This window comes from Bombina bombina, chromosome 3 (genome assembly GCF_027579735.1).
Source record: "Bombina bombina isolate aBomBom1 chromosome 3, aBomBom1.pri, whole genome shotgun sequence".
Classification (NCBI taxonomy): Eukaryota; Metazoa; Chordata; class Amphibia; order Anura; family Bombinatoridae; genus Bombina; species Bombina bombina.
The window spans coordinates 1,234,922,205-1,234,949,294 of NC_069501.1; the positions used below are offsets into that span (position 1 = coordinate 1,234,922,205).

A 27,090-nucleotide genomic window follows, 5' to 3' on the forward strand; every position below is an offset into this window, starting at 1 on the left:
TGCCGCCTAACTCTCCTCACGTGTCAGTACCTTCGCCTCCCGCTCAGGAGGTGCATGAGATTGTGGCGCCAAGTACATCAAGGCCCTTACAAATCACTTTGCATGATATGGCTAATGTTATGAAAGAAGTATTATCTAATTTGCCTGAGTTAAGAGGCAAGCGCGATAGCTCTGGGTTTAGGACAGAGCGCGCCGATGACACGAGAGCCATGTCCGATACTGCGTCACAATTTGCAGAACATGAGGACGGAGAGCTTCATTCTGTGGGTGACGGATCTGATCCGGGGAGACCGGATTCAGAAATTTCAAATTTTAAATTTAAGCTTGAGAACCTCCTTGTATTACTAGGGGAGGTGTTAGCGGCTCTGAACGATTGCGACACGGTTGCAGTCCCAGAGAAATTATGTAGGCTGGATAAATACTATGCGGTACCGGTGTGTACTGACGTTTTTCCTATTCCTAAAAGGCTTACAGAGATTATTAGCAAGGAGTAGGATAGACCCGGTGTGCCCTTTTCCCCTCCTCCGATATTTAGAAAAATGTTCCCAATAGACGCCACCACACGAGACTTATGGCAGACGGTCCCTAAGGTGGAGGGAGCAGTTTCTACTTTAGCCAAGCGTACCACTATCCCGGTGGAGGATAGTTGTGCTTTCTCAGATCCAATGGATAAAAAATTAGAAGGTTACCTTAAGAAAATGTTTGTTCAACAAGGTTTTATATTACAGCCCCTTGCATGCATTGTGCCCGTCACTGCTGCAGCGGCATTCTGGTTTGAGTCTCTGGAAGAGGCTATTCGCACAGCACCATTGGATGAGATTATGAACAAGCTTAAAGCCCTTAAGCTAGCTAATGCATTTATTTCGGATGCCGTTGTGCATTTAACCAAACTAACGGCTAAGAACTCCGGATTCGCCATCCAGGCGCGCAGAGCGCTATGGCTTAAATCCTGGTCAGCAGATGTAACTTCTAAATCTAAATTGCTTAATATTCCTTTCAAAGTGCAAACCTTATTCGGGCCCGGCTTGAAAGAAATTATTGCTGACATTACTGGAGGTAAAGGTCACACCCTTCCTCAGGACAGGGCCAAATCAAAGGCCAAACAGTCTAATTTTCGTGCCTTTCGTAATTTCAAGGCAGGATCAGCATCAACTTCCTCCGCTCCAAAACAGGAAGGGACTGCTACTCGTTACAGACAGGGTTGGAAAGGCAACCAGTCCTGGAACAAGGGCAAGCAGGCCAGAAAACCTACTTCTGCCCCTAAGACAGCATGAAGAAAGGGCCCCCTATCTGGAAACGGATCTAGTGGGGGGCAGACTTTCTCTCTTCGCCCAGGCCTGGGCAAGAGATGTCCAGGATCCCTGGGCGTTGGAGATCATATCTCAGGGATACCTTCTGGACTTCAAAACTTCTCCTCCACAAGGGAGATTTCATCTGTCAAGGTTATCAACAAACCTAATAAAGAAAGAGGCATTTCTACGATGTGTACAAGACCTCTTAGTAATGGGAGTGATCCACCCGGTTCCGCGGACGGAACAAGGGCAAGGTTTTTACTCAAATCTGTTTGTGGTTCCCAAAAAAGAGGGAACCTTCAGGCCAATCTTGGACCTGAAGATCTTAAACAAATTCCTAAGGGTTCCATCGTTCAAAATGGAAACTATTCGAACCATCCTACCCATTATCCAAGAGGGTCAGTATATGACCACAGTGGACTTAAAGGATGCCTACCTTCACATACCGATTCACAAGGATCATTATCGGTACCTAAGGTTTGCCTTTCTAGACAGGCATTACCAGTTTGTAGCTCTTCCCTTCGGGTTGGCTACGGCCCCGAGAATTTTTACAAAGGTTCTGGGCTCGCTTCTGGCGGTACTAAGACCGCGAGGCATAGCGGTGGCTCCGTACCTAGACGACATCCTGATACAAGCGTCAACTTTTCAAAATGCAAAGTCTCATCCAGGGATAGTTCTAGCATTTCTAAGGTCGCATGGGTGGAAAGTGAACATGGAAAAGAGTTCTCTGTTCCCACTCACAAGGGTTCCCTTTCTAGGGACTCTTATAGATTCTGTAGAGATGAAGATTTACCTGACGGAGTCCAGGTTATCAAAAATCCTAAATGCTTGCCGTGTCCTTCATTCCATTCCAAGCCCATCAGTAGCTCAGTGCATGGAAGTAATCGGCTTTATGGTCGCGGCAATGGACATAGTGCCATTTGCGCGCCTACATCTCAGACCGCTGCAACTATGCATGCTAAGTCAGTGGAATGGGGATTACTCAGATCTGTCCCCTTTACTAAATCTGGACCAGGAGGCCAGAGATTCTCTTCTCTGGTGGTTGTCCCGGGTTCATCTGTCCAAAGGAATGACTTTTCGCAGACCAGATTGGACGATTGTAACAACAGATGCCAGCCTACTAGGCTGGGGTGCAGTCTGGAACTCCCTGAAGGCTCAGGGATCGTGGACTCAGGAGGAGAAACTCCTCCCAATAAACATTCTGGAATTAAGAGCAATATTCAATGCTCTTCTAGCTTGGCCTCAGTTAGCAACACTGAGATTCATAAGATTTCAGTCGGACAACATCACGACTGTGGCTTACATCAATCATCAAGGGGGAACCAGGAGTTCCCTAGCGATGTTGGAAGTCTCGAAGATAATTCGCTGGGCAGAGTCGCACTCTTGTCACCTGTCAGCGATCTACATCCCAGGCATGGAGAACTGGGAGGCGGACTTTCTAAGTCGCGAGACCTTTCATCCGGGGGAGTGGGAACTTCACCCGGAGGTGTTTGCTCAACTGATCCTTCGTTGGGGCGAACCGGAGCTGGATCTCATGGCATCTCGCCAGAACGCCAAGCTTCCTTGTTACGGATCCAGGTCCAGGGACCCGGGAGCGGTGCTGGTAGATGCACTAGCAGCCCCTTGGGTTTTCAACATGGCTTATGTGTTTCCACCATTTCCGTTGCTACCTCGACTGATTGCCAGGATCAAACAGGAGAGAGCATCGGTGATTCTGATAGCGCCTGCGTGGCCACGCAGGACCTGGTATGCAGACCTAGTGGACATGTCGTCCTGTCCACCATGGTCTCTGCCTCTGAGGCAGGACCTTCTAATTCAGGGTCCTTTCAACCATCCAAGCCTAATTTCTCTGAGGCTGACTGCATGGAGATTGAACGCTTGATTCTATCAAAGCGTGGTTTTTCGGAGTCGGTTATTGATACGTTAATACAGGCTTGGAAACCTGTTACCAGAAAAATTTACCATAAGATATGGCGTAAATATTTATATTGGTGTGAATCCAAGAGTTACTCATGGAGTAAGGTTAGGATTCCTAGGATATTGGCTTTTCTACAAGAAGGTTTAGAAAAGGGTTTATCCGCTAGTTCGTTAAAGGGACAGATTTCTGCTCTGTCTATTCTTTTACACAAACGTCTGGCAGAGAATCCAGACGTCCAGGCTTTTTGTCAGGCTTTGGCTAGGATTAAGCCTGTGTTTAAAACTGTTGCTCCTCCGTGGAGCTTAAACTTGGTTCTTAAAGTTCTTCAGGGTGTTCCGTTTGAACCCCTTCATTCCATTGATATTAAGCTTTTATCTTGGAAAGTTCTGTTTTTGATGGCTATTTCCTCGGCTCGTAGAGTCTCTGAGTTATCTGCCTTACATTGCGATTCTCCTTATCTGATTTTTCATTCAGACAAGGTAGTTCTGCGTACTAAACCTGGATTTTTACCTAAGGTTGTTTCTAACCGGAATATCAATCAAGAGATTGTTGTTCCTTCATTATGTCCTAATCCTTCTTCAAAGAAGGAACGTCTTTTGCATAATCTGGACGTAGTCCGTGCCCTGAAGTTCTACTTACAGGCAACTAAAAATTTTCGGCAAACTTCTTCTCTGTTTGTCGTTTATTCTGGTCAGAGGAGAGGTCAAAAGGCTTCGGCCACCTCTCTCTCTTTTTGGCTTCGTAGCATAATACGTTTAGCCTATGAGACTGCTGGACAGCAGCCTCCTGAAAGAATTACAGCTCATTCCTCTAGAGCTGTGGCTTCCACCTGGGCCTTTAAGAATGAGTCCTCTGTTGAACAGATTTGCAAGGCTGCAACTTGGTCTTCACTTCATACCTTTTCAAAATTTTACAAATTTGACACTTTTGCTTCTTCGGAGGCTGGTTTTGGGAGAAAGGTTCTACAGGCAGTGGTTCCTTCTGTTTAATGTTCCTGCCTTGTCCCTCCCATCATCCGTGTACTTTAGCTTTGGTATTGGTATCCCATAAGTAATGGATGACCCGTGGACTGAACACACTTAACAAGAGAAAACATAATTTATGCTTACCTGATAAATTTATTTCTCTTGTAGTGTGTTCAGTCCACGGCCCGCCCTGTCTTTTTTGAGGCAGTTCTAAATTTTAAAATTTAATTAAAACACCCTATAGTTTTTTCCTTTCTCGTCTTGTTTCGGTCGAATGACTGGATATGACATGTGAGGGGAGGAGCTATATAGCAGCTCTGCTTGGGTGATCCTCTTGCAACTTCCTGTTGGGGAGGAGAATATATCCCATAAGTAATGGATGACCCGTGGACTGAACACACTACAAGAGAAATAAATTTATCAGGTAAGCATAAATTATGTTTTTCGTTTTCAGTCTGAGACATCCAGCTTCCCTGAAGGAGTCCTCTGGCTTATAGGACCTTTATAGAGGGTTTTGTTCCTGCAAAAAATCGTTTTTAAGGGCAGGTAGGAGCCACAGCAGGGCTGTGGCAGTGTGTTTGACTGTTTGTTAACAGGTTTTAAGTTTTTCTAATTCGTTTTTGGGCCTGAGGGGTTAATCATCCATTTGCAAGTGGGTGCAATGCTGCTTTAGTCCCTTATGCACACAGTAAAAATTTCATAGAGTTTACTACTTTTTTCACTGTTTTGCAGTTTACGTGGTAGTTTTTTTCTCTTAAAGGCACAGTACCATTTTTTATTATTGCTTTTTCACATTTATTAAAGTGTTTTCCAAGCTTGCTGGTCTCATTACTAGTCTGTTAAACATGTCTGACATAGAGGAAACTCCTTGTTTATTATGTTTAGAAGCCATTGTGGAACCCCCTCTTAGAATGTGTACCAAATGCACTGACCTTTCTATAAGTTATAAAGACCATATTATGGCTTTTAAAGATTTATCACCTGAGGTTTCTGAGACTGACAAAAGGGAGGTTATGCCATCTAGCGCTCCCCACGTGTCAGAACCTATAACTCCCGCTCAAGGGACGCCAAGTACATCTAGCGCGTCCAATGCGTTTACTTTACAAGACATGGCGGCAGTTATGAATCATACCCTCACTGAGGTATTGTCCAAACTGCCAGGGTTACAAGGAAAGCGAGACAGCTCTGGGGCTAGAACAAATACAGAGCTCTCTGACGCTTTAGTAGCTATGTCTGATATACCCTCACAATGTGCAGAAGTTGAAGCAGGAGAGCTTCTATCTGTGGGTGACTTCTCTGATTCAGGGAAGGCATTACTTCAGTCTGACTCTGAAATGACAGCATTTAAATTTAAGATTGAACACCTCCGCGTGTTGCTCAGGGAGGTTTTAGCGACTCTGGATGACTGTGACACCATTGTAGTCCCAGAGAAATTGTGTAAAATGGACAAATGCTTTGCAGTGCCTGTTTACACTGATGTTTTTCCAATCCCTAAGAGGTTTTCAGAAATTATTACTAAGGAATGGGATAAACCAGGTGTGCCATTCTCTCCCCCTCCTGCTTTTAAGAAAATGTTTCCTATAGATGCCGCTACATGGGACTTGTGGCAGACGGTCCCTAAGGTGGAGGGAGCAGTCTCTACCCTAGCTAAGCGTACAACTATTCCTGTCGAGGACAGTTGTGCTTTCCTAGATCCTATGGATAAGAAATTAGAGGGTTTCCTTAAGAAAATCTTTATACAACAAGGTTTTATTCTCCAGCCTCTTGCATGCATTGCCCCAGTCACTGCTGCAGCGGCTTTCTGGTTCGAGTCTCTGGAGGAGGCTTTACAGGTAGATACCCCGTTGGATGATATCCTTGACAGGGTTAAAGCTCTTAAGTTAGCCAATTCATTTATTTCTGATGCCGTTTTTCATTTAACCAAGCTAACGGCTAAAAATTCAGGTTTTGCCATTCAGGCACGTAGGGCGCTATGGCTTAAATCCTGGTCAACTGATGTCACTTCAAAGTCTAAACTTCTCAATATCCCCTTCAAAGGGCAGACCCTATTTGGGCCTGGACTGAAGGAGATCATTTCTGATATTACTGGAGGAAAAGGCCACGCCCTTCTCCAGGATAGGTCCAACAAGTTAAGGACCAAACAGACTAATTTTCGTTCCTTTCGAAACTTCAAGAGTGGCGCAGCTTCATCTTCCTCTTCTACAAAACAAGAGGGAAATTTTGCCTAGTCCAAGCTAGTCTGGAGACCTAACCAGGCTTGGAACAAGGGGAAACAGGCCAAAAAGCCTGCTGCTGCCTCTTAGACAGCATGAAGGAGTAGCCCCCGATCGGGGACCGGATCTAGTGGGGGGCAGACTTTCTCTCTTCACCCAGGCTTGGGCAAGAGACGTCCAGGATCCCTGGGCTCTGGAGATTGTTTCCCAGTGATATCTTATGGATTTCAAAGCTTCATCTCCAAAGTGGAGATTTCATCTCTCACAATTATCTGCAAACCAGATAAAGAGAGAGGCATTCTTACATTGCGTTCAAGACCTACTAGTTATGGGAGTGATCCACCCAGTTCCAAAGGAGGAACAGGGGCAGGGCTTCTATTCAAATCTGTTTATAGTTCCCAAGAAAGAGGGAACTTTCAGACCAATCTTGGATCTCAAGATCCTAAACAAATTTCTCAGGGTCCCATTCTTCAAGATGGAGACTATTCGAACCATCTTACCTATGATCCAGGAGGGTCAATATATGACTACCGTGGATTTAAAGGATGCTTATCTACATATTCCGATACACAGGGATCATCATCAGTTTCTCAGGTTCGCCTTCCTAGACAGGCATTACCAGTTTGTGGCTCTTCCCTTTGGGTTAGCCACTGCACCAAGAATCTTTACGAAGGTTCTAGGGTCCCTTCTGGCGGTTCTAAGACCGCGGGGTATAGCAGTAGCCCCTTACCTAGAAGACATCCTGATACAAGCGTCAACTTTTCAAATCGCCAGGTCCCATACGGACATTGTTCTGGCATTCCTAAGGTCTCACGGGTGGAAGGTGAACGAAGGAAAGAGTTCTCTCTCACCTCTCACAAGAGTTTCCTTCCTAGGAACTCTGATATATTCAGTAGAAATGCAGATTTATCTGACAGAGGTCAGGTTGTCAAAACTTCTAACTTCCTGCCGTGCTCTTTATTCCATTTCTCGTCCGTCAGTGGCTCAGTGTATGGAGGTAATCGGATTAATGGTAGCGGCAATGGACATAGTTCCGTTTGCCCGCCTACATCTCAGACCACTGCAACTTTGCATGCTCAATCAGTGGAATGGGGATTACACAGATTTGTCCCATCTACTAAATCTGGATCAAGAGACCAGGGATTCTCTTCTCTGGTGGCTATCTCGGGTCCATCTGTCCAAGGGAATGAGTTTCCGCAGGCCAGAATGGACTATAGTAACGACAGATGCCAGCCTTCTGGGCTGGGGTGCAGTCTGGAACTCCCTGAAGGCTCAGGGTTCGTGGACTCAGGAGGAGGCCCTCCTTCCGATAAACATTCTGGAACTAAGATCGATATTCAATGCTCTTCAGGCTTGGCCTCAGCTAGCTGCGGTCAGGTTCATTAGATTTCAGTCAGACAACATCACGACTGTAGCCTATATCAACCATCAGGGGGGAACAAGGAGCCCCCTGGCAATGTTGGAGGTTTCAAAGATAATTCTATGGGCAGAGGTTCACTCTTGCCATCTCTCAGCTATCCATATCCCAGGAGTAGAGAACTGGGAGGCGGATTTTCTAAGTCGGCAGACTTTTCATCCGGGGGAGTGGGAGCTCCATTCGGAGGTATTTGCCCAGTTGATCCAACTTTGGGGCAAACCAGAACTGGATCTCATGGCGTCTCGTCAGAACGCCAAGCTTCCTTGTTACGGGTCCAGGTCCAGGGTTCCCAAGGCAGTACTGATAGATGCTCTAGCAGCGCCCTGGTCCTTCAGCCTGGCTTATGTGTTTCCACCGTTTCCTCTCCTCCCTCATCTGATTGCCAAGATCAAGCAGGAGAGAGCTTCGGTGATCTTGATAGCCCCTGCGTGGCCACGCAGGACTTGGTATGCAGATCTGGTGGACATGTCATCCTTTCCACCATGGACTCTGCCGCTAAGGCAGGACCTTCTACTTCAAGGTCCCTTCAAACACCCAAATCTAATTTCTCTACGTCTGACTGCTTGGAGATTGAACGCTTGATTCTATCAAAGCGTGGTTTTTCCGAATCGGTCATTGATACCTTAATTCAGGCTCGAAAGCCTGTCACCAGGAAAATCTATCATAAGATATGGTGTAAATATCTTCATTGGTGTGAATCCAAGGGTTACTCATGGAGTAAGGTCAGGATTCCTAGGATATTATCTTTTCTCCAAGAAGGATTGGAGAAGGGTTTGTCAGCTAGTTCCTTAAAGGGACAGATTTCTGCTCTGTCTATTCTTTTGCACAAACGTCTGGCTGAGGTTCCAGACGTTCAGGCGTTTTGTCAGGCTTTAGTTAGAATCAAGCCTGTGTTTAAACCTGTTGCTCCGCCATGAAGTTTAAATTTAGTTCTTAAAGTTCTTCAAGGGGTTCCGTTTGAACCTTTGCATTCCATAGATATTAAGCTTTTATCTTGGAAAGTTCTGTTTTTAGTAGCTATCTCCTCGGCTCAAAGAGTTTCGGAGTTATCTGCTTTACAATGTGATTCCCCTTATCTGATTTTCCATGCAGATAAGGTAGTGTTACGTACCAAACCTGGGTTTCTTCCTAAGGTGGTATCTAATAAGAATATCAATCAGGAGATTGTTGTTCCTTCACTATGTCCTAATCCTTCTTCAAAGAAGGAACGTCTATTACACAATCTTGATGTGGTTCGTGCTTTAAAGTTTTATTTACAAGCTACGAAGGATTTTCGTCAAACATCTGCTTTGTTTGTTGTCTACTCTGGACAGAGGAGAGGCCAAAAGGCTTCGGCAACTTCTCTTTCTTTTTGGCTAAGAAGTATAATACGCTTAGCTTATGAGACTGCTGGCCAGCAGCCTCCTGAAAGAATTACAGCTCATTCTACTAGAGCAGTAGCTTCCACATGGGCTTTTAAACATGAGGCCTCTGTTGAACAGATTTGTAAGGCGGCGACTTGGTCTTCGCTTCATACCTTTTCTAAATTCTATAAATTTGATACTTTTGCTTCTTCGGAGGCTATTTTTGGGAGAACGGTCTTACAGGCAGTGGTGCCTTCCGTTTAAGTTCCTGCCTTGTCCCTCCCTTCATCCGTGTCCTAAAGCTTTGGTATTGGTATCCCACAAGTAATGGATGAACCCGTGGACTGGATACACCTTTACAAGAGAAAACAAAATTTATGCTTACCTGATAAATTTATTTCTCTTGTGGTGTATCCAGTCCACGGCCCGCCCTGTCATTTTAAGGCAGGTATTTTTTATTTATTTTTTAAACTACAGTCACCACTGCACCCTATAGTTTCTCTTTTTTTTTCTTGCTTGTCTTCGGTCGAATGACTGGGGGTGGCAGTTAGGGGAGGAGCTATATAGACAGCTCTGCTGTGGGTGTCCTCTTGCAGCTTCCTGTTGGGAAGGAGAATATCCCACAAGTAATGGATGAACCCGTGGACTGGATACACCACAAGAGAAATAAATTTATCAGGTAAGCATAAATTTTGTTTTTGCAAGCTTATTGTTGTTATGCTAAGCTTTGCAGTTTCTTGTATGGATCATTTAATGCATTCTAATCTGACAAATGCTGCTTTTGCTTCTAAAGGTATCTGTCCTCTCTCTGTGTGTTCTGTACAGGGAAGTTCTTTGTTTTTTTGCTCAAGGATTTAAAGATTTTGGGCTAGATTACAAGTGTTGCTTTAAAGTTAGCATGCACGATATAGTAATATTGCGCCCATGTTCACTTCTGCGGGTATTACAAGTTGAAAGTAAACGTGCACCGCCAAGCACAATCTGAATTTGTGCTTATGTTATCGCGACTGCAGTCAAAGCATAAAGGGTTAGTGCTAAAAATAAATGCAATTTGAAAAGAATAAGAGAGCATAGATCCAGAAGATTATGCAATCTATAATCTGTGGCGCTAAAACAATTTTTAACTTAATATAAACTAAGTGACTGAGTTAGTGTAGATAAAGTGCAATTAATGTGCTTATATATATTTGATATAGTGTGTAAAAAATATTAGATTTAGTTAATACAAAGAGGTATAGGGATGCTTTTTAATCCTCACAGATACTGTGGTATCTTAAATATCAAAATTCATATAGAGGATCTGTTTGCTATGTTATATCGTTCAAAACATAGCCCAGAAGGATTTATAACAAGGTTCAAATTTTTTTTATATTTCATAGAAAAAACACATTGATGATCATCTAAAACAATTCATAAGTCACACATAAAAACCTTTTTTAAAAACATAAAGACTTTTCAAGCTGTACAATTGGCATAAACATAGAAACCACAATATAAAAACCACACTGAAAAAAGCCACACTGTAAAAAAACACACAATCACAGAATTAGCATACAAAGATTAAAAATTAAAAAGTCCGGCCTCCATAAAGGAGATATTCCTTTATATAAACTAAGGGTGTAGTAAGCAATAAACGGCACAGTATGTGTGCTGTGTAAAGGACAGAGAGTCTTTTAAAATAAAAAGTCTTTTGGTTTTGAGACTCCAATATCCCACGGCACAGAAGACAAACTTCCTGTTGAACAAATGAGAGACAAGAGATCCTTGTCACAAGCAAATACAATCCAAATGTATGGTGTTTTATATTTACTTACACCGGAAAGGTTTGAGAATCTCCCATAGTACGAAGGCTCTCAGGCTCTGTACGCTGCTTCCCTTTTAGCAGCTCTAGGATTTAGCAACGCTGTTGAATCGTCAGTCCTCTCTTTGGAGATAACCGGAACCGGCGACTCGAGCATACCGCAAATCCACTTACGTCAATTGCATATCCTATCTTTTTAATGGGATTTGCCTAACGCCGGTATTACGAGTCTTGGAAAAAATGAGCGATACACCCTCTCCTGTCAAGACTGATACTGCATTTAAAAGTCAGTAGTTAAGAGTTTTATGGGCTAACGCCGTAGCATAAAACTCTTAACTAAAGTGATAAAAAGTACAGTCTTCCAACGTCATCCAACTGAAGAATGAAGGTTCCTTTAAATGAAGTCATCCAAGATGGCGTCCCTTGAATTCCGATTGGCTGATAGGATTCTATCAGCCAATCGGAATTAAAGTAGGAAAAATTCTATTGGCTGATGCAATCAGCCAATAGGATTGAGCTTGCATTCTATTGGCTGATTGGAACAGCCAATAGAATACAAGCTCAATCCTATTGGCTGATTACATCAGCCAATAGGATTGAACTTCAATCCTATTGGCTGATTACATCAGCCAATAGGATTTTTCCTACCTTAATTCCGATTGGCTGATAGAATCCTATCAGCCAATCGGAATTCAAAGGACGCCATCTTGGGTGACGTCATTTAAAGGAACCTTCATTCTTCAGTTGGATGTCGTTGGAAGAGGATCAGTAATTCTGATTGCCATAGCTTTCCTCGCAGGACTTTGTTTGGGAATCTGGTGCAGATGTTCAGTTGTTCTCTGTTGCCTTTTTCTCTGTGCCACAATCTTCTGTCTCTAAGGCCATTTTTATTTAATAAAGTTCTCAAATCTCTCAGCTTTTTGGTTTAGAGATAGAATGCTTTGTTTTTAGGCAGATAAGTTTTTGGCTGATTCTGTTATTAAGACCTTGATTTGGTCCTGTAAACCTGTGTCAAGGAAGGTTTTTCATAGGTTTTGGAAGTCCTTTATTTCTTGGTGTGTGAAGCATGGTTTTAGCTGGCACTCTTAGAATTCCTTGAATTCTTTAGGGTGGTTTTTCCAAGAAGATTGTTATCTTTCTTGGCGTTTAGAGTTTTGTTCCAGCTTTAGCCAGGATCAAGCCAGTGGTAGAACCAATTTGTGTTTCTCTTTTGGTTCTAAGAATCTTGCAGATTGCTTTTTTTTAGCCTATGCTCTATTTGGATTCTCAGTTTTTGTCTTAAAAGGTTTAGTTTTATTTTAGCTCTTTTCTGTTGGCTTCCTTATCTGGATAAGGCAGTTTGCAGCTACTAAGCATATCTAGATATGCTTTTCAGCAAAGAATATCAAGAGAATGAAGCAAAATAGATAATAGAAGTAAATTAGAAAGTTGTTTATAATTATAAATTGTATTCCCTTTCTAAATCATGAAAGAAAAAAATTGGGTTTCATGTCCCTTTAAGCTTTTTCATTTTGCTGCCCATTCTACTAGGTCTCTTGTTTTTTCCTGTTTTTTTTTTTTAGAATGAGGTTTCTGTTGGTCGAATTTGCAAAGCGGCTACTTGAGTCCATTCCAGTATTGCCTAGCTGGTAGTTTTTCTGCTTTACAAGCGGAAAGGCTGCATGTTTGAGCCCCGTTATGGGTGCTGGTTCTTCTTTACATATCTTTTCCTTTTTTATGTTTTTGCTTTTTTCTGAAGTAGCTTTTATTAGAAAAGTTTTTTCAAGCAATAGTTTCTGGACATTAGTTAAAAGACTGTAACGATCGTCTGGGGTTGTCATGTTCCTTGTTCAGAGGAGAATTGCCTGGTATTTCGGGGCTGGACTGACCTTACTTGGCAGGATCAGACTGATATGCTTCAGGAAAGTTTTCTTCTGTGAAAAGCACACTGGTCTAAAAGAGGCTGCTTCCGGGTGGTAAATCGCCATAGAACAAGCCACTGAGCTGTTGTTCGTTCCTGGTAGAGCGCTTCTCTCTTTGTATGCAAATTATTATGACCCTGGGGAAGTCTCCCTATGGGTGATGGGGGAAACCAGACGTGGACTCCTTGCCCAGTGTGCTTAGAGGAATGTGGCTGCACCTCACTGACGAGGCCCATAGGAGGCCGTAACGATCGTCTGGGGTTGTCATGTTCCTTGTTCAGAGGAGAATTGCCTGGTATTTCGGGGCTGGACTGACCTTACTTGGCAGGATCAGACTGATATGCTTCAGGAAAGTTTTCTTCTGTGAAAAGCACACTGGTCTAAAAGAGGCTGCTTCCGGGTGGTAAATCGCCATAGAACAAGCCACTGAGCTGTTGTTCGTTCCTGGTAGAGCGCTTCTCTCTTTGTATGCAAATTATTATGACCCTGGGGAAGTCTCCCTATGGGTGATGGGGGAAACCAGACGTGGACTCCTTGCCCAGTGTGCTTAGAGGAATGTGGCTGCACCTCACTGACGAGGCCCATAGGAGGCCGAAACGATCGTCTGGGGTTATCATGTTCCTTGTTCAGAGGAGAATTGCCTGGTATTTCGGGGCTGGACTGACCTTACTTGGCAGGATCAGACTGATATGCTTCAGGAAAGTTTTCTTCTGTGAAAAGCACACTGGTCTAAAAGAGGCTGCTTCCGGGTGGTAAATCGCCATAGAACAAGCCACTGAGCTGGTGTTCGTTCCTGGTAGAGCGCTTCTCTCTTTCTATGCACATTAGTTAAAAGAGTTGCTTGGTTTTTAAGATGCATATATTTTAATTAATTTTTCATGCCCTTATTACTCATGGGATCCACAACTTGGGTATTAGTTTCCCAGGAGTAAAGGCTTGTGGACTCTCACAAACTCTATGAAGAAAGTATAATTTATGCTTATCTTATAAATTAATTTCTTTCATGGTGGTGAGAATCCACAAAACCCGCCCATTATTTGTTTTAATTATACTTTTCCTGGCGGCAGTTTAAGTATGCTCTTTTTTCTTGCCCTTCCCTTTCCTACCTTTCTTCTTCTTCTTGCTTTGCTATACGTCAGACTGGTTTACCACTGAGGTGGGAGGGCTTTTAAGGGCTCTTAGCGTTTTGAGAATCTTTGCCTCCTCCTAGTGGGCAGGAGTATAATTCGCAGCAGTAATGGCTTGTGGACTTTCACCACCCTTAAAGAAATTATATTTTCCGTTAAAATTGGGTCTTTTGAAAGTTACCTACATGAGTTGTATTTTTATGCTGCTGTGAGGCACCATAACACCCGCTTCTAAATATATCCTAGCTCCCATCTCTTCCCAGGTGCTCTATGAGACTTACATGTAGGCAATGAAAATAGATTAACAAAACATATGTTCTCATTAATATTATAATTTCTTTGTAAAGCGCCAGCAAATCCCTGGTGCTAGACTCAAGAACAAAGGGTTTATTTTACTTCTTGTTCTCTTCCAGATATCTTGATAACCAAGTATTTGTGTCACTGGCAAACGGAGAGCTAATAGTATATCAGAGAGAAGCAGGTAAGAAACTGTCACCATTAGGCCAGGAACAGACAACTCTAAAAATGTATGTCAAGTACACGAAGGAGCACATGGGGGAAAAAAGTTATTGCCAAGGGACAATACACACCTTAAAGGGACAGTCTAGTCAAAATTAAACATTCATGATTCAGATAGGGAATGCAATTTTTTAACTTTCCAACTCACTTTTATCATCACATTTGCTTTGTTCTCTTGGTATTCTTTGTTGAAAGCTAAACCTAGGTAGGCTCGTGCTAATTTTTAAAACCTTGAAGGCTGCCCCTTATGTCAATGCATTTGGCAGTTTTCCCACAGCTAGAGGTCGTTAGTTCATGTGTGTCATACAGATAACATTGTGACCATGCCCGTGGATTTACAAGTGAGATGGCACTGATTGGCTAAATTCAAGTCTGTCAAAAGAACTGAAATAAGGGGGCAGTCTGCAAAAGGCTTAGATACAAGTTAATCACAGGGGTAAAAAGTATATTAATATAACAGTGTTGGTTATGCAAAACAGGAGAATGGGTAATAAAGGGATTATCTATATTTTTAAACAATAACAATTCTGGAGTAGACTGTCCCTTTAAGAATTTTTCTATAAAATGTTTAGTTATGTGTAATGAAATGTCTCTGCAATAAATTACATTATTTATTTTGCCCCCTTTTCGTGCAATTGTGCCATTTCTAATTCTCTGAACTTGAAATGCACCTGCTGACTTCTCAAGGCTAACCCTGCTACATGTATGCCCCTAATTGGATTGATCAGATAAGAACTGAAGCCAATGCATTTATACTAACTTTATAACTGTGGCCAGTCTTGTTGTCTGCAGACTAAAGCTCAGATTGGCTCTTCCAAATGATGGCTTGAAAAACAATAGCAATAAGAAGTAGAGATGTGAATTAAATTTACCACAAATTCAAATTTGTGACAAATATTCGATATTTCAATAACCAAATGAATACACTAAAGAATTGAAAGAATAACTAATATATACTGATGAAATTTACTAGTATACAGTGGGGCAAAAAAGTATTTAGTCAGCCACCAATTGTGCAAGTTCTCCCACTTAAGAAGATGAGAGAGGCCTGTAATTTTCATCATAGGTATACCTCAACTAAGAGAGACAAAATGTGGAAACAAATCCAGACAATCACATTGTCTGATTTGGAAAGAATTTATTTGCATATTATGGTGGAAAATAAGTATTTGGTCACCTACAAACAAGCAAGATTTCTGGCTCTCACAGACCTGTATCTTCTTCTTTAAGAGGCTCCTCTGTCCTCCACTCATTACCTGTATTAATGGCACCTGTTTGAACTTGTTATCAGTATAAAAGACACCTATCCACAACCTCAAAGAGTCACACTCCAAACTCTACTATGGTGAAGACCAAAGAGATGTCGAAGGACACCAGAAACAAAATTGTAGACCTGCACCAGGCTGGGAAGACTGAATCTGCAATAGGCAAGCAGCTTGGTGTGAAGAAATCAACCGTGGAAGCAATAATTAGAAAATGGAAGACATACAAGACCACTGATAATCTCCCTCGATCTGGGGCTCCACGCAAGATCTCACCCCGTGGGGTCAAAATGATCACAAGAACGGTGAGCAAACATCCCAGAACCACACAGGGAGACCTAGTGAATGACCTGCAGAGAGCTGGGACCAATGTAACAAAGGCTACCATCAGTAACACACTACGCCACCAGGATCCCGCAGTGCCAGACGTGTCCCCCTGCTTAAGCCAGTACATGTCCGGGCCCGTCTGAAGTATGCTAGAGAGCATTTGGATGATCTAGAAGCGGATTGGGAGAATGTCATATGGTCAGATGAAACCAAAGTAGAACTGTTTGGTAGAAGCACAACTCGTCGTGTTTGGAGGAGAGAGAATGCTGAGTTGCAACCAAAGAACACCATACCTACTGTGAAGCATGGGGGTGGCAACATCATGCTTTGGGGCTGTTTCTCTGCAAAGGGAACAGGACGACTGATCCATGTACATGAAAGAATAAATGGGGCCATGTATACTGAGATTTTGAGTGCAAACCTCCTTCCATCAGCAAGGGCATTGAAGATGAAACGTGGCTGGGTCTTTCAGCATGACAATGATCCCAAACACACTGCCTGGGCAATGAAGGAGTGGCTTCGTAAGAAGCATTTCAAGGTCCTGGAGTGGCCTAGCCAGTCTCCAGATCTCAACCCCATAGATAACCTTTGGAGGGAGTTGAAAGTCCGTGTTGGCCAGCGACAGCCCCAAAACATCACTGCTCTAGAGGAGATCTGCATGCAGGAATGGGCCAACATACCAGCAACAGTGTGTGACAACCTTGTGAAGACTTACAGAAAACGTTTGCCAACAAAGGATATATAACAAAGTATTGAAATGAACTTTTGCTATTGACCAAATACTTATTTTCCACCATAATTTGCAAATAAATTCTTTCCAAATCAGACAATGTGATTGTCTGGATTTGTTTCCACATTTTGTCTCTCATACTTGAGGTATACCTATGATGAAAATGACAGGCCTCTCTCTTCTTCTTAAGTGGGAGAACTTGCACAATTGGTGGCTGACTAAATACTTTTTTGCCCCACTGTATATCTGTTGTCCTTAAAATTAGGTTTAATACTTACCTATAGCACGTCACTATTAGCGCGGCCTTGAGCTCTGTGAAGAAGGGTCGCATTTGCACTGCCCCCCAGTGCGCTATAGGTAATTATTAGTCCTACAGGTGACACTGTGTCCCCTCAGCAAAAAAACATTTACATTAGTTTTAACAAACAATGTAAATGTCAATGAATGTTCAGTATTGGTTTTGTTTTAATCTAAACGAATATCAAATAGTGCAGCACGCGAATACTCTGAAAAACGAATGTTTCCGAAACAAATTATTCTGTGCATGTCTAGTAAGAAAGTTGTTCATTTTTTTTTAACAACTTTAGACTCGGCTGATATGTTTGTCTACAGCAAGACATTAGAAGTATCTTGTGATTACAACGTTTTTACTGGCCATAATAAAGCTGGTTATTATGAATTTGAAACTAATTGGAAGGCCAACTGGGCCTAAGGCCTGATTTCTCAGTGGCTGACAGTGACACATCGCACAAATGTAAAAACAAATAAAAAATATATAAATTAAAATGCCCTCTTTTAGGTGCAACAAAGAAAATGTTTTTCTCCTTTTAAAGGGCGTTGTATGACAATTTCAAATAAATATATTGTTAACGGTATAATTAGTTTTATAGTTCCTTATGAAAATATTTGAAAAAAATAAATCACTGAAGTATAATGTTGTGCAGCCTCACACGTCACTCACGACATCTCCACATATCAAATCCCCCAGCCCCCTATAGAAGTTACTGGTTCAGACGTTACTTGATTTAAATGATCCCATTGTTCTTGAGCACATTTCTAATTTTTTTTACATCAATATTTTCTTCTCTGATAGGAAGTTTCTGGGACCCCCAGAACTCCAAAACCATTTCTTTGGGTTCTCCTGGGAGTCCAGTAACAAAAATGGTCTCCATCTCTGGAAAACTGTGGTGCGGATGTCAGAACAGGGTCACAATATTCAACACCACTTCGCTGATCCAAGAGGTAATAATCACAGCATCACAGTCATTTAAAGGGACATGAAACACAAATCATTTCTGTCATTATTTAGCTAGAGATTACAATTATAAAAAAAAGTTTCCAATTTATTTATATTATCAAATTTTCTTTGTTCTCTTGTTATTCTCTGTTGAAGAGCTACATGTCTGAAGCAGTACATGACAGTAGTGCTGCCATCTAGTGTTCCTGCTAATGTATAGCATCCTTGCAAAACTGCTGCCATATAGTACTATGGAATGGAATTAACAATATGGCTGAAATGTGGTATTTATTATTCTAGCCAATCACTATAAAACTGTGAAAGAACCTAGATTCAGTAGTGTGTACAGTTGGTTTGTGGTTTTTATGAAAGTTATAACTATAAAAAGTGGTATTCTTAAAGGGACATAACACCACAGTCTAAAAAAGGAATGAACACACATACTTTTGTATCCTATATATAATTTTAAAATGAAAAAAAAATGCCTTGATAAAATATTTTATGCCATTTCTGCATACAATTATCCACGCCTGCAGATTTCTCAGAGCATCACCATTTCTTTACTTAAGTTTGTGTTTGCAGGGAAGGTGCGCATGAGCATATGAAAGGGAAAATGTTCAGCTCATTTATATCTGTGCCTATTTCGGGCCATATTACAAGTGGCGCACTTGTAAAAAAAATTAATTAATATTTATATGACTCCTTTTTATTAGATAGTGTATATATAAGTGAAACACTTTATTTTAATGTATTTATGTTGTGTTTGGGCAAGTTTTTATTTAGCCCTAACCCTTTTTGTGAGGACTTCAATCGTGCTAATTTGCGCTTTTCCGGTCTTGTTTACTTTCAACATTTTATACGCTCGCAAGCTAACACAGTCACGATATTGCAATATCACGTCCGCTTTAACAGTATTCCAGCCCTTAGTAGAATACTTATATCTTTAATATTTAAACTACTAACTATTTTAAAAATGTCATCTGCATATTATTATCACCTTTGCTTCATTATATCTATCATTTATTTAGTGTTTAATGCCCCTTTAAGTAAAAATACCTTGTTACAACATATTATGCAATCTTTATAAATATTGAATTAAGTTGCTGCCATGTTTTGCTTTTGTTTTGGTCACGTCAAATTCCCTGTAGAAACCCATTTAAAAAACGGACAATACCTCTGTTGCACATAATTTTTTTTGTATTTAATTTGACCTTCTGTTGTACTATTTACTAATTCATATAATTTTGCAACGCTTCATGCAAGCTTCAGTACATCGCTTTCACAGAAGTTTAAAGTGAAAGTAAATCCTAGCGTTTTACAAACGCTAGGATTTACTATTGAAACAAATAAAGATGACTTTCATTCATGAAGTATAAAATACTTCATGTAGAAAGCTCCTTTATTTGATTCAATCGATTGCCGTTTTTAGCTGCTACAGCAGCCCACGGCTAAAAAAAATTTTGGCTAAGAGGTGACGTTTTCACCTCTTAGCCAATAGCCGTGCAGTAAATCCGGCTTGGCGCCCATGAAAACCTCTTAGCCAAAAATGTTTTTAGCCGTGCTCTGCTGTAGGAGCTAAGAGCGGCGATCAATTGAATCAAATAAAGGAGCTTTCTACATGAAGTATCTTATACTTCATGAATGAAAGTGCCCTTTATTTGTGTCAATAGTAAATCCTAGCGTTTGTAAAACGCTAGGATTTACTTTCACTTTAAACTTCCAATGTGAAACTTTTACTTTAATGAATTTTATGGGGGCAATGTTTTGAGAATCAGATCACAGTATGTTACTTTTTGGACCAGCTTGTTTAACCACTTGTTTTTTGCATCCTTTGTTCCAGCACACGTTCCACATTGGTCAGGATCAGAATCGCAGTGTTACCTGCATGGTCAGCTCCTGTCTGGGCATGTGGATTGCTCTGCAGAGCAGTGCGCAAGTCCGTCTTTACCACGCCACTTCATTTGAGCAGCTGGCAGAAGTCGACATTGCACCCCCTGTGCATAAGATGCTAGCAGGTAAACGCATAGACCTCTGTTGCTGATTATGTCTGTGAACGTTCAGTCCGTTTTTTAAATAACATTGGGAGTGTTTGTTCCAAGACTTCATGTTGTTAATTGTATTTTTCTTTCCAATTGAATGGAGAGTCCACAAAAGCATTAATTACTATTGGGAATTATCTTCCTGGCCACCAGGAGGAGAATTCCCAACAATAATGAATGCTTTCATGGACAGGAAAGAAAATTATTTATCAGGTAAGCATACATTTTGTTATTGTTTATAGCTGGTTAAAATGTTTGATATTTAGAGCAGAGCTTCTAAATCGTTTTTCACCAGGAGCCCCTTTTTGCATTGGAACATTTTTATTTACCCCAGACGGGTATACAATTTTTTTTTTAATTATACAGCAGTGTACTACACAAGTGAGCGGAATTATTAATGTAAATGAGTTAATTAAATTTTTAGAGCCATTACTAATAACTAACGGTTAGACCAGGGGTGACAAGCTCAATATATCTGGGGCCATTGGCCAATTGTTCTTCTCCCATGGGGGCCGCTTTAATTGAGTAAGTGCTCCGGAACATGAAATACTAGGAACTGGAAGTGACATTTACCCAAGTAGTGGGAGCTGTAGCCCACAATAGATATACAGTATACAGTTGTCTATATTTATCTTGTGAATGCCTAGTGAAGTGATCATTCTGGAACTCTATAACATAAAAAATGATATTTATCCAAGCAGTGCATGGTGAGAGTCTACTCTAGACTGTGGTGGTAATTGGTTCCAGAATATTAAAACAAAAAGGGTTGTCCACTTTTTTTTAAAATTAGTTTTATTGGAAGACAAATAATAAAGGGATGAAAAATGAACAATTGCGTACAAGGTACAGAAGTATTAAACAAACCTTCAAGAAAATACCAAAAATTACAACACCCAGTCTAAATTTTTACAGGGCAACTCTAGCTTAAAGTGAATGTAAATTTTTATGCTAAAGTGCCTGGTTTTAAAAAGTTTGATTAAAAACAGGGGCACTTTAATTCATCAAAATTTACATTTCACTCGTGTGGTGAAAAAAAACCTACCTTTTAATCTTGACAGCCGCTCCAGCTTCCTCCGCCCGTCGCAAAGCCTCTTCCTGGGTCTAAAATGAGGAATCCGGCTTCCTCCAATCACGGCGTTGAATCGGGGGGGGGGGGGTAGCCGTGATTGGAGGATGACCCATCCATCATTTCTAACGTCAGAAATGGCTTGTGACGACCGGGGGAAGCTGGAGCTGCTGTAAAGTTTAAAAGGTAAGTATTTTTTCACAACGAGTGAAATTTAAATTTTGATGAATTAAAGTGACCCTGTTTTTAATCAATTTTTTTTAAAACCGGCACTTTAGCATCAAAATTTACATTCACTTTAAATAAACCCAGGTTAAGCAATACTATTAACGAAACATAGTAAACCAGAGAATCTATCCCAAGAAGAATGAACAGTTATTACACCTCTGAAAACCCTAAAAAAAATATGACAGCCCAAATGAATGGTTTACCTATTAAACAGAGGAGGGCCAGATTAAACTATCTTGAGGGACATGGGGCCGGCACTTTGAGACTTCTTGGTTAGACTCTTTGTCTAACTCCATGTACCTTCCATGTTAGCTTCTCCTCCGACTTTAAAGCTTAGGAGCCGGTCCATTTTAGGTTCAGCACCCTGGATAGCGCTTGTTTATTGGTGGGTACTTTTAGCCAACCAATAACCCAGATTCTGAACCAAAAATGGGCCGACTCCTAAGCTTTATATTCCTGCTTTTTAAATAAAGATAGCAAGAGAACGAATAAAAATTGATATTAGGAGTAAATAGGAAAGTTGTTTAAATGTATATGCTTTATCTAAATCATGAAAGAAGAAAAATTGTTTAGTATCCAATTAAGTCAGAATTAAACCTTTGTTTTGTAGATAAAGCATGCAATACAAAAATAATAAAAAAAGCTTCCAATTTCTTTTTATATCCTTTGTCTCAGAAGTGTGTCTGTGCCTATGGCAGCAGTGTTTGCTGCTCAGACATGTTTTGGACATGGATTTGAGGAGTTCCCTTAAGACCAAAGTCTGCAAACAAGAAATCCAGTAAATCTGCACCCTTGATAGCATCTTTATAACTCTGTCAGCATAGATCTGAAATCTACCAGCTTTAAAAATATAAGTTCCATTGTATGCTGTGTTCTATGTTAAAGGGATTGTCTAGTCACTAGACTTTCATGATTTAGATAGAGCATGCAATTTTAATCAACTTTCTAATTTATTCCTATTATCAATTTTTCATTCGTTCTCTTGGTATCTTTATTTGAAAAAGCAAGAACAAGCTGGCCCATTTTTGGTTCAGCACCTGGGTAGCTCTTGCTAATTGGTGTCTAAATGTAGCCACCAATCAGCAAGCGCTACCTAAGTGCTGAACCAAAAATGGGCCAGCTCCCAAGCTTACTTTCTTGCTTCTTCAAATAAAAATACCAAGAGAACAAATAAAAATTGATAATAGGAGTAAATTAGAAAGTTGTTTAAAATTGCATGCTCTATCTGAATCGTGAACGTTTAATTTTGACAAGACTATCTCTTTAACATCTAAAAGGGACATGAAACCCAAATTTTTTGTCATGATTCAGATAGAGCAAGCAATTGTAAGTAACTCCAATTTATTTCTATCTAATGTGTTTTGTTCTTTGTATCCTTTGTTAAAAAGTACCTAGGTAGGTTCAGAAGCTGCTGATTGGTGGCTGCATATATATATATATATATATATACCTTTTGTCATTGGCTTTTAGCTGGCTCCCAGTAGTGCATTACTGCTTCTTCAACAAAGGATACCAAGAGAATGAAAATAAAAGTAAATTGGAAAGTTGTTTAGATTTGTATTCTCTATCTGAATCCTGAAAAGTGTGTTGCCTGATCAAGTGATGGTTAGCAATGCTGTCCTTCAGATGGCGCTGTAGACTTGCTTTCTGGGTAAATAAAAATATATTAACCATGTTTGATGGACTGCTAGAGTGTCACAGTGTATTGATTTGAGAGAAATGTTTAGTTAAACCCCTCCCTACCTTTTATATACTTATTTTTGTGTGTTATTTTCATGATGTGAGCGCACATTTGATATATTTATACCTGTCATCATTAGTGGCTTAGTGTTTGCTCGTCTGAGCACCATGTTGCTATGGTAACCCAGAGCACCAGATTAGAAGCACGGTATTTTCAATTGAAACTCTGGTTACCTGGGGTTTGGTGGCTTTGTTTGATTTCTTATGAGGGTAGGTAGAAAACTATTTTTAATAAAGGTTTCTGAATCAGTCTCAAAATAAGTTATTAATAGAATGTGCGGTGAACCCTCCACTTTAATTATAGTGATACACAATAGATCATTGTAAACACCAACTGCACATTTTTCCATAGAAAACCTCAGCTATCAGTTTGGAGCAAGGGTTTCTGGGTAATGAAATGCAAATGAGCTTTACAATGCCACACCTTTTTTTTGCTTCCTGTATCCATTTTAAACACAGAACCCACATATTACTAAAAGTTCCAATCAGAAGCCAAATCCTTGTTTTCAGTTTGTAATTGGTGAACAAAAGCATCTAGCAATATGTGATAAGTGCATTCTCCAGCACTGTAACAATGCTGCAGTTTTTACTGAGACGTTGTTTTGTTTTTCCTAATGGTATTTTATTTGTGTACCATCTCAGTTCTCAGGTTTTGCCTGCCTGTATTCAAACCTATATGGTTGTAGTTGGGGCTAAATTTCAGGTATTACTGCAGAGCATTATCTGCCCTGTTAACGGTCTCTTTATGCTTTTCTGCAGGCTCAGATGCGATCATCCGGCAGCACAAATCCGCTTGCCTGCGAATCACAGCTCTACTGGCCTGCAAGGACCTCCTATGGATTGGTACCAGCGCAGGGGTTGTCCTTACCCTACCAATAACCACTAGTACTAATTCCCTGAAAGTGCCGCTCATCCCAGTGGGACTGTCACAGGGGCACACGGGGCATGTGCGCTTTCTCACATCTGTTGAATTACCAGATGGTTTTGATATTACCTTCCCATTACCAGAAGACCAGGGTGAGTATCTGTCATTATTTGTAAAAAAAAATAATAATCTAAATCCAGTAAATAAAACACAATCGCTAAAGTACTGACTACCAATGAAAATGTTTCAGTGGAGGTTATAGGATGTGCTGTGGGGTCTCAAGAGACCCCAATCAGTAGGGCAGCACCTCCAATTCTCAAAGGTATCAACATATTCTGTGCTTTACTTAATTGGGCCATAATAATCAACATATTACATGCTAGACCATATAATTGTAAGACTAGCAGCCATTTACTGCAGTAGAAATATTGCTTGGGATTTGCAGAGCACTGCTGGTCCCGAGCGGAAACCGCTGCTGATCCAATCAGCAGTGCTACTTCCACATGAGTCGTGCAACTAACGCTGCTGATTGGATCAAAAGTGTTTTTTGCTCGGGACCAGCAGTGCTCTGCAAGTCCCGAGCTGTATTTCTACTGTGTGTTTAACCGCTTTACGGGGGGGGGGGGTAAATGCACAGTAGTGCAGGGCCAATAGTCTAAAAATGACATGCTCTCACAAATTAGAACATGTCATTTTTCGATTATTATGACCACTTAATATCAAACACAAGTAAACTGGGGTCGACTTTGAACAATAAAAAAAAACTATTTACAGATCTAATGGTAACCCTCACCCCATATCACTAACCCTGCTGCATTTAGTATGTCACACACATAATATTTTACCAGCAATCTTTTAGCATCAGTATTTTCATAGGGTATAGAATGTAAGTACGAGATTTCTCAGTCAGTTGTGCTATATCTGCAGAATTCTTGTTATTTAATATCTCATCATATTATTTTTTAATTAAGGCAAAGAGACCAGTAGTCTTAAAGGGCTATAAAAGTGTAAAAAGAAAATGGTCTAATAACTCCTTGTATATAACCCCAGTAAACACATGGGGTCAGATTACAAGTGGTGCTCTATTTGGCTCTTTCGATTGCGCGCAAACACCACCAGAAGTAAGCTTTTAACGTGCGCGAGCTAGTGCATGTATTACAAGTATAAAGTAAATGGTTTACGCAATCAAAAGCCGACGCATGCTAACTTCAGGACTTCGGATATTGCTACTGTGTTAACTTCAATGGAAATTACAACTTAAAAATAAAACAACTAACACCTATCTCTTGTGCACTAACCCGACACCAAGTTACACCTACAGCGCTTACCAGAAGTGAGTAATAAATATTCTACATTCCTATGTTCTTCAGATAGGCTAAAATGTGCTCTTTATTTATAAATATCTATTTTTATATATATATAGATCTATGTGAACATATACAGGTGTGTGTATGTGTATATATATATATATATATATATATATATATAAATACAAAGAACATTTTCTTCCAAGTGAAGTGCATTGGAATGTCAAATATTAGTAAAAACCATAATTCAAATTAATATTCAATAAAAAATATTTTTCTTTTTTTCAGGTATTTGAGTGGAAAGGGCTCCAAAGTTTATATACTAATGTATATATGTCTATACATGTGGCCGAGTTTACTTTCAACTTGTAATACGTGTGCAAGTAAACACTGGCAATATAGTGCCCACGCTAACGATGGCACGCCACTTGTAATCTAGCCCATAGTTAATGTCAGCTCCAAAACAGCAATGCACTACTGGTAGCTAGCTAAAAATAATCTGGTGAGCCAATGACAAGAGACAAATGTGTGTAGCCATTAATCACCATCTTGCTCCTGGTAGTGTAGGATTTGTGCATATTCTATTTCAATAGAGGATACCAAGAGAACAAAATAAAGTTGAAAATTGTCTTAAAATTGCATGCTCCATCTGAATCATGTCAGTTTAATTTTGACTTTTCTATCCCTTTAATTTAATACTGGCTGATGTGTTGACAGGAAATAACCAATCATCTGATGTGGAGAACAGAGATCCTACAAGATATCGACCTTCTCCCATAAATCAGTCCAAAACCAAAATCTTGGTCATCAGTGGAGGAGACGGGTATGAAGACTTCAGACTCACCAGCAGCAGCGAAACTGTGGGTAGGGATGACAGCACCAACCACCTTCTACTCTGGAGGGTCTGAGGATAATCCGGTCTTTACGGACATGAGTTACTGCTGTTCTTTATTTTGTTTCTGGCTTGTCCTCTGACTCGTCCCGAATATTTAATCTGCTTGCGCAAATGTCCATCCACATTCTTGCTTGCTGTGATGCAGCATTTCGTGAAGAGGTTCCATCTGTGCCTAGAAACAATGGCCTTTTTATGTCCAATAATTGGATGTACCAGAAGAACAGATAGATGTATAGTGTACAAAAAAAGAAAATTATGGAAAAAGCATCAATATTTTCCAAAATCCATGCTAACCAACTAGTCTGTGCATTTAAAGATCATCGCATATTTACAGCTGAATTTAAAATGTTCTGGGAGCAATTAGGAACCATCGTTGTCAATCTTGGATTACAAATGTCCTTCAAAGTATATCCACTCCGGTATCTTTGGAATTAACCCTTGGTTGGTAGGTGGCGGTTGGAGGTTACTTCCATCTGGTTCTGCCATATTTTCAATTTGCAGCATTTTATGAAAATATGTCAGTTATGACTCGTTACTGAATACGAGGAACTCGGCAAACTGGATGATAAATGGTTCGGCTTGTACACTTCTTTTTATGTGGCTTAACAAATTTTACTCATGTGTTGCCAGCTCTTTTGGCTATTTTTATTTTTTAAAGAAAAGATGTTATTTATTGTCAAGTGAAAACTTGTGTTCTAAATTTTTTTTTAATTATTTTTAGAGAAGGGAGAACAAGGATCATATCTGGTTGTTTAACTAATAAAATAAGAGCATGGGGTTATTCTTTATCAGGACCACTGGAGGGTGGACAAACAGTAGATAGCTCCATAAGTCCATAAATGTATCTCCAGACATGACCTAGTGACAGTCTTGTTGGAAGTCCATGAATGTATCTACA

General features: G+C 40.5%; 1 protein-coding gene across 1 annotated transcript in view; it reads left to right on the top strand.

Moving 5' to 3' along the window:
* ARHGEF17 (Rho guanine nucleotide exchange factor 17) overlaps positions 1–26,879 on the top strand; it is a 591,511-nt gene extending 564,632 nt beyond the window's left edge. Inside the window, exons 17-21 of the mRNA XM_053708724.1 lie at positions 14,391–14,458; positions 17,909–18,057; positions 19,893–20,067; positions 23,885–24,142; positions 26,015–26,879. Of these exons, the coding sequence (XP_053564699.1) occupies positions 14,391–14,458; positions 17,909–18,057; positions 19,893–20,067; positions 23,885–24,142; positions 26,015–26,205 (841 nt within the window). The 3' untranslated portion in view covers positions 26,206–26,879. The remainder of the gene's footprint in view (positions 1–14,390; positions 14,459–17,908; positions 18,058–19,892; positions 20,068–23,884; positions 24,143–26,014) is intronic.
* Positions 26,880–27,090: the final 211 nt, after the last annotated feature.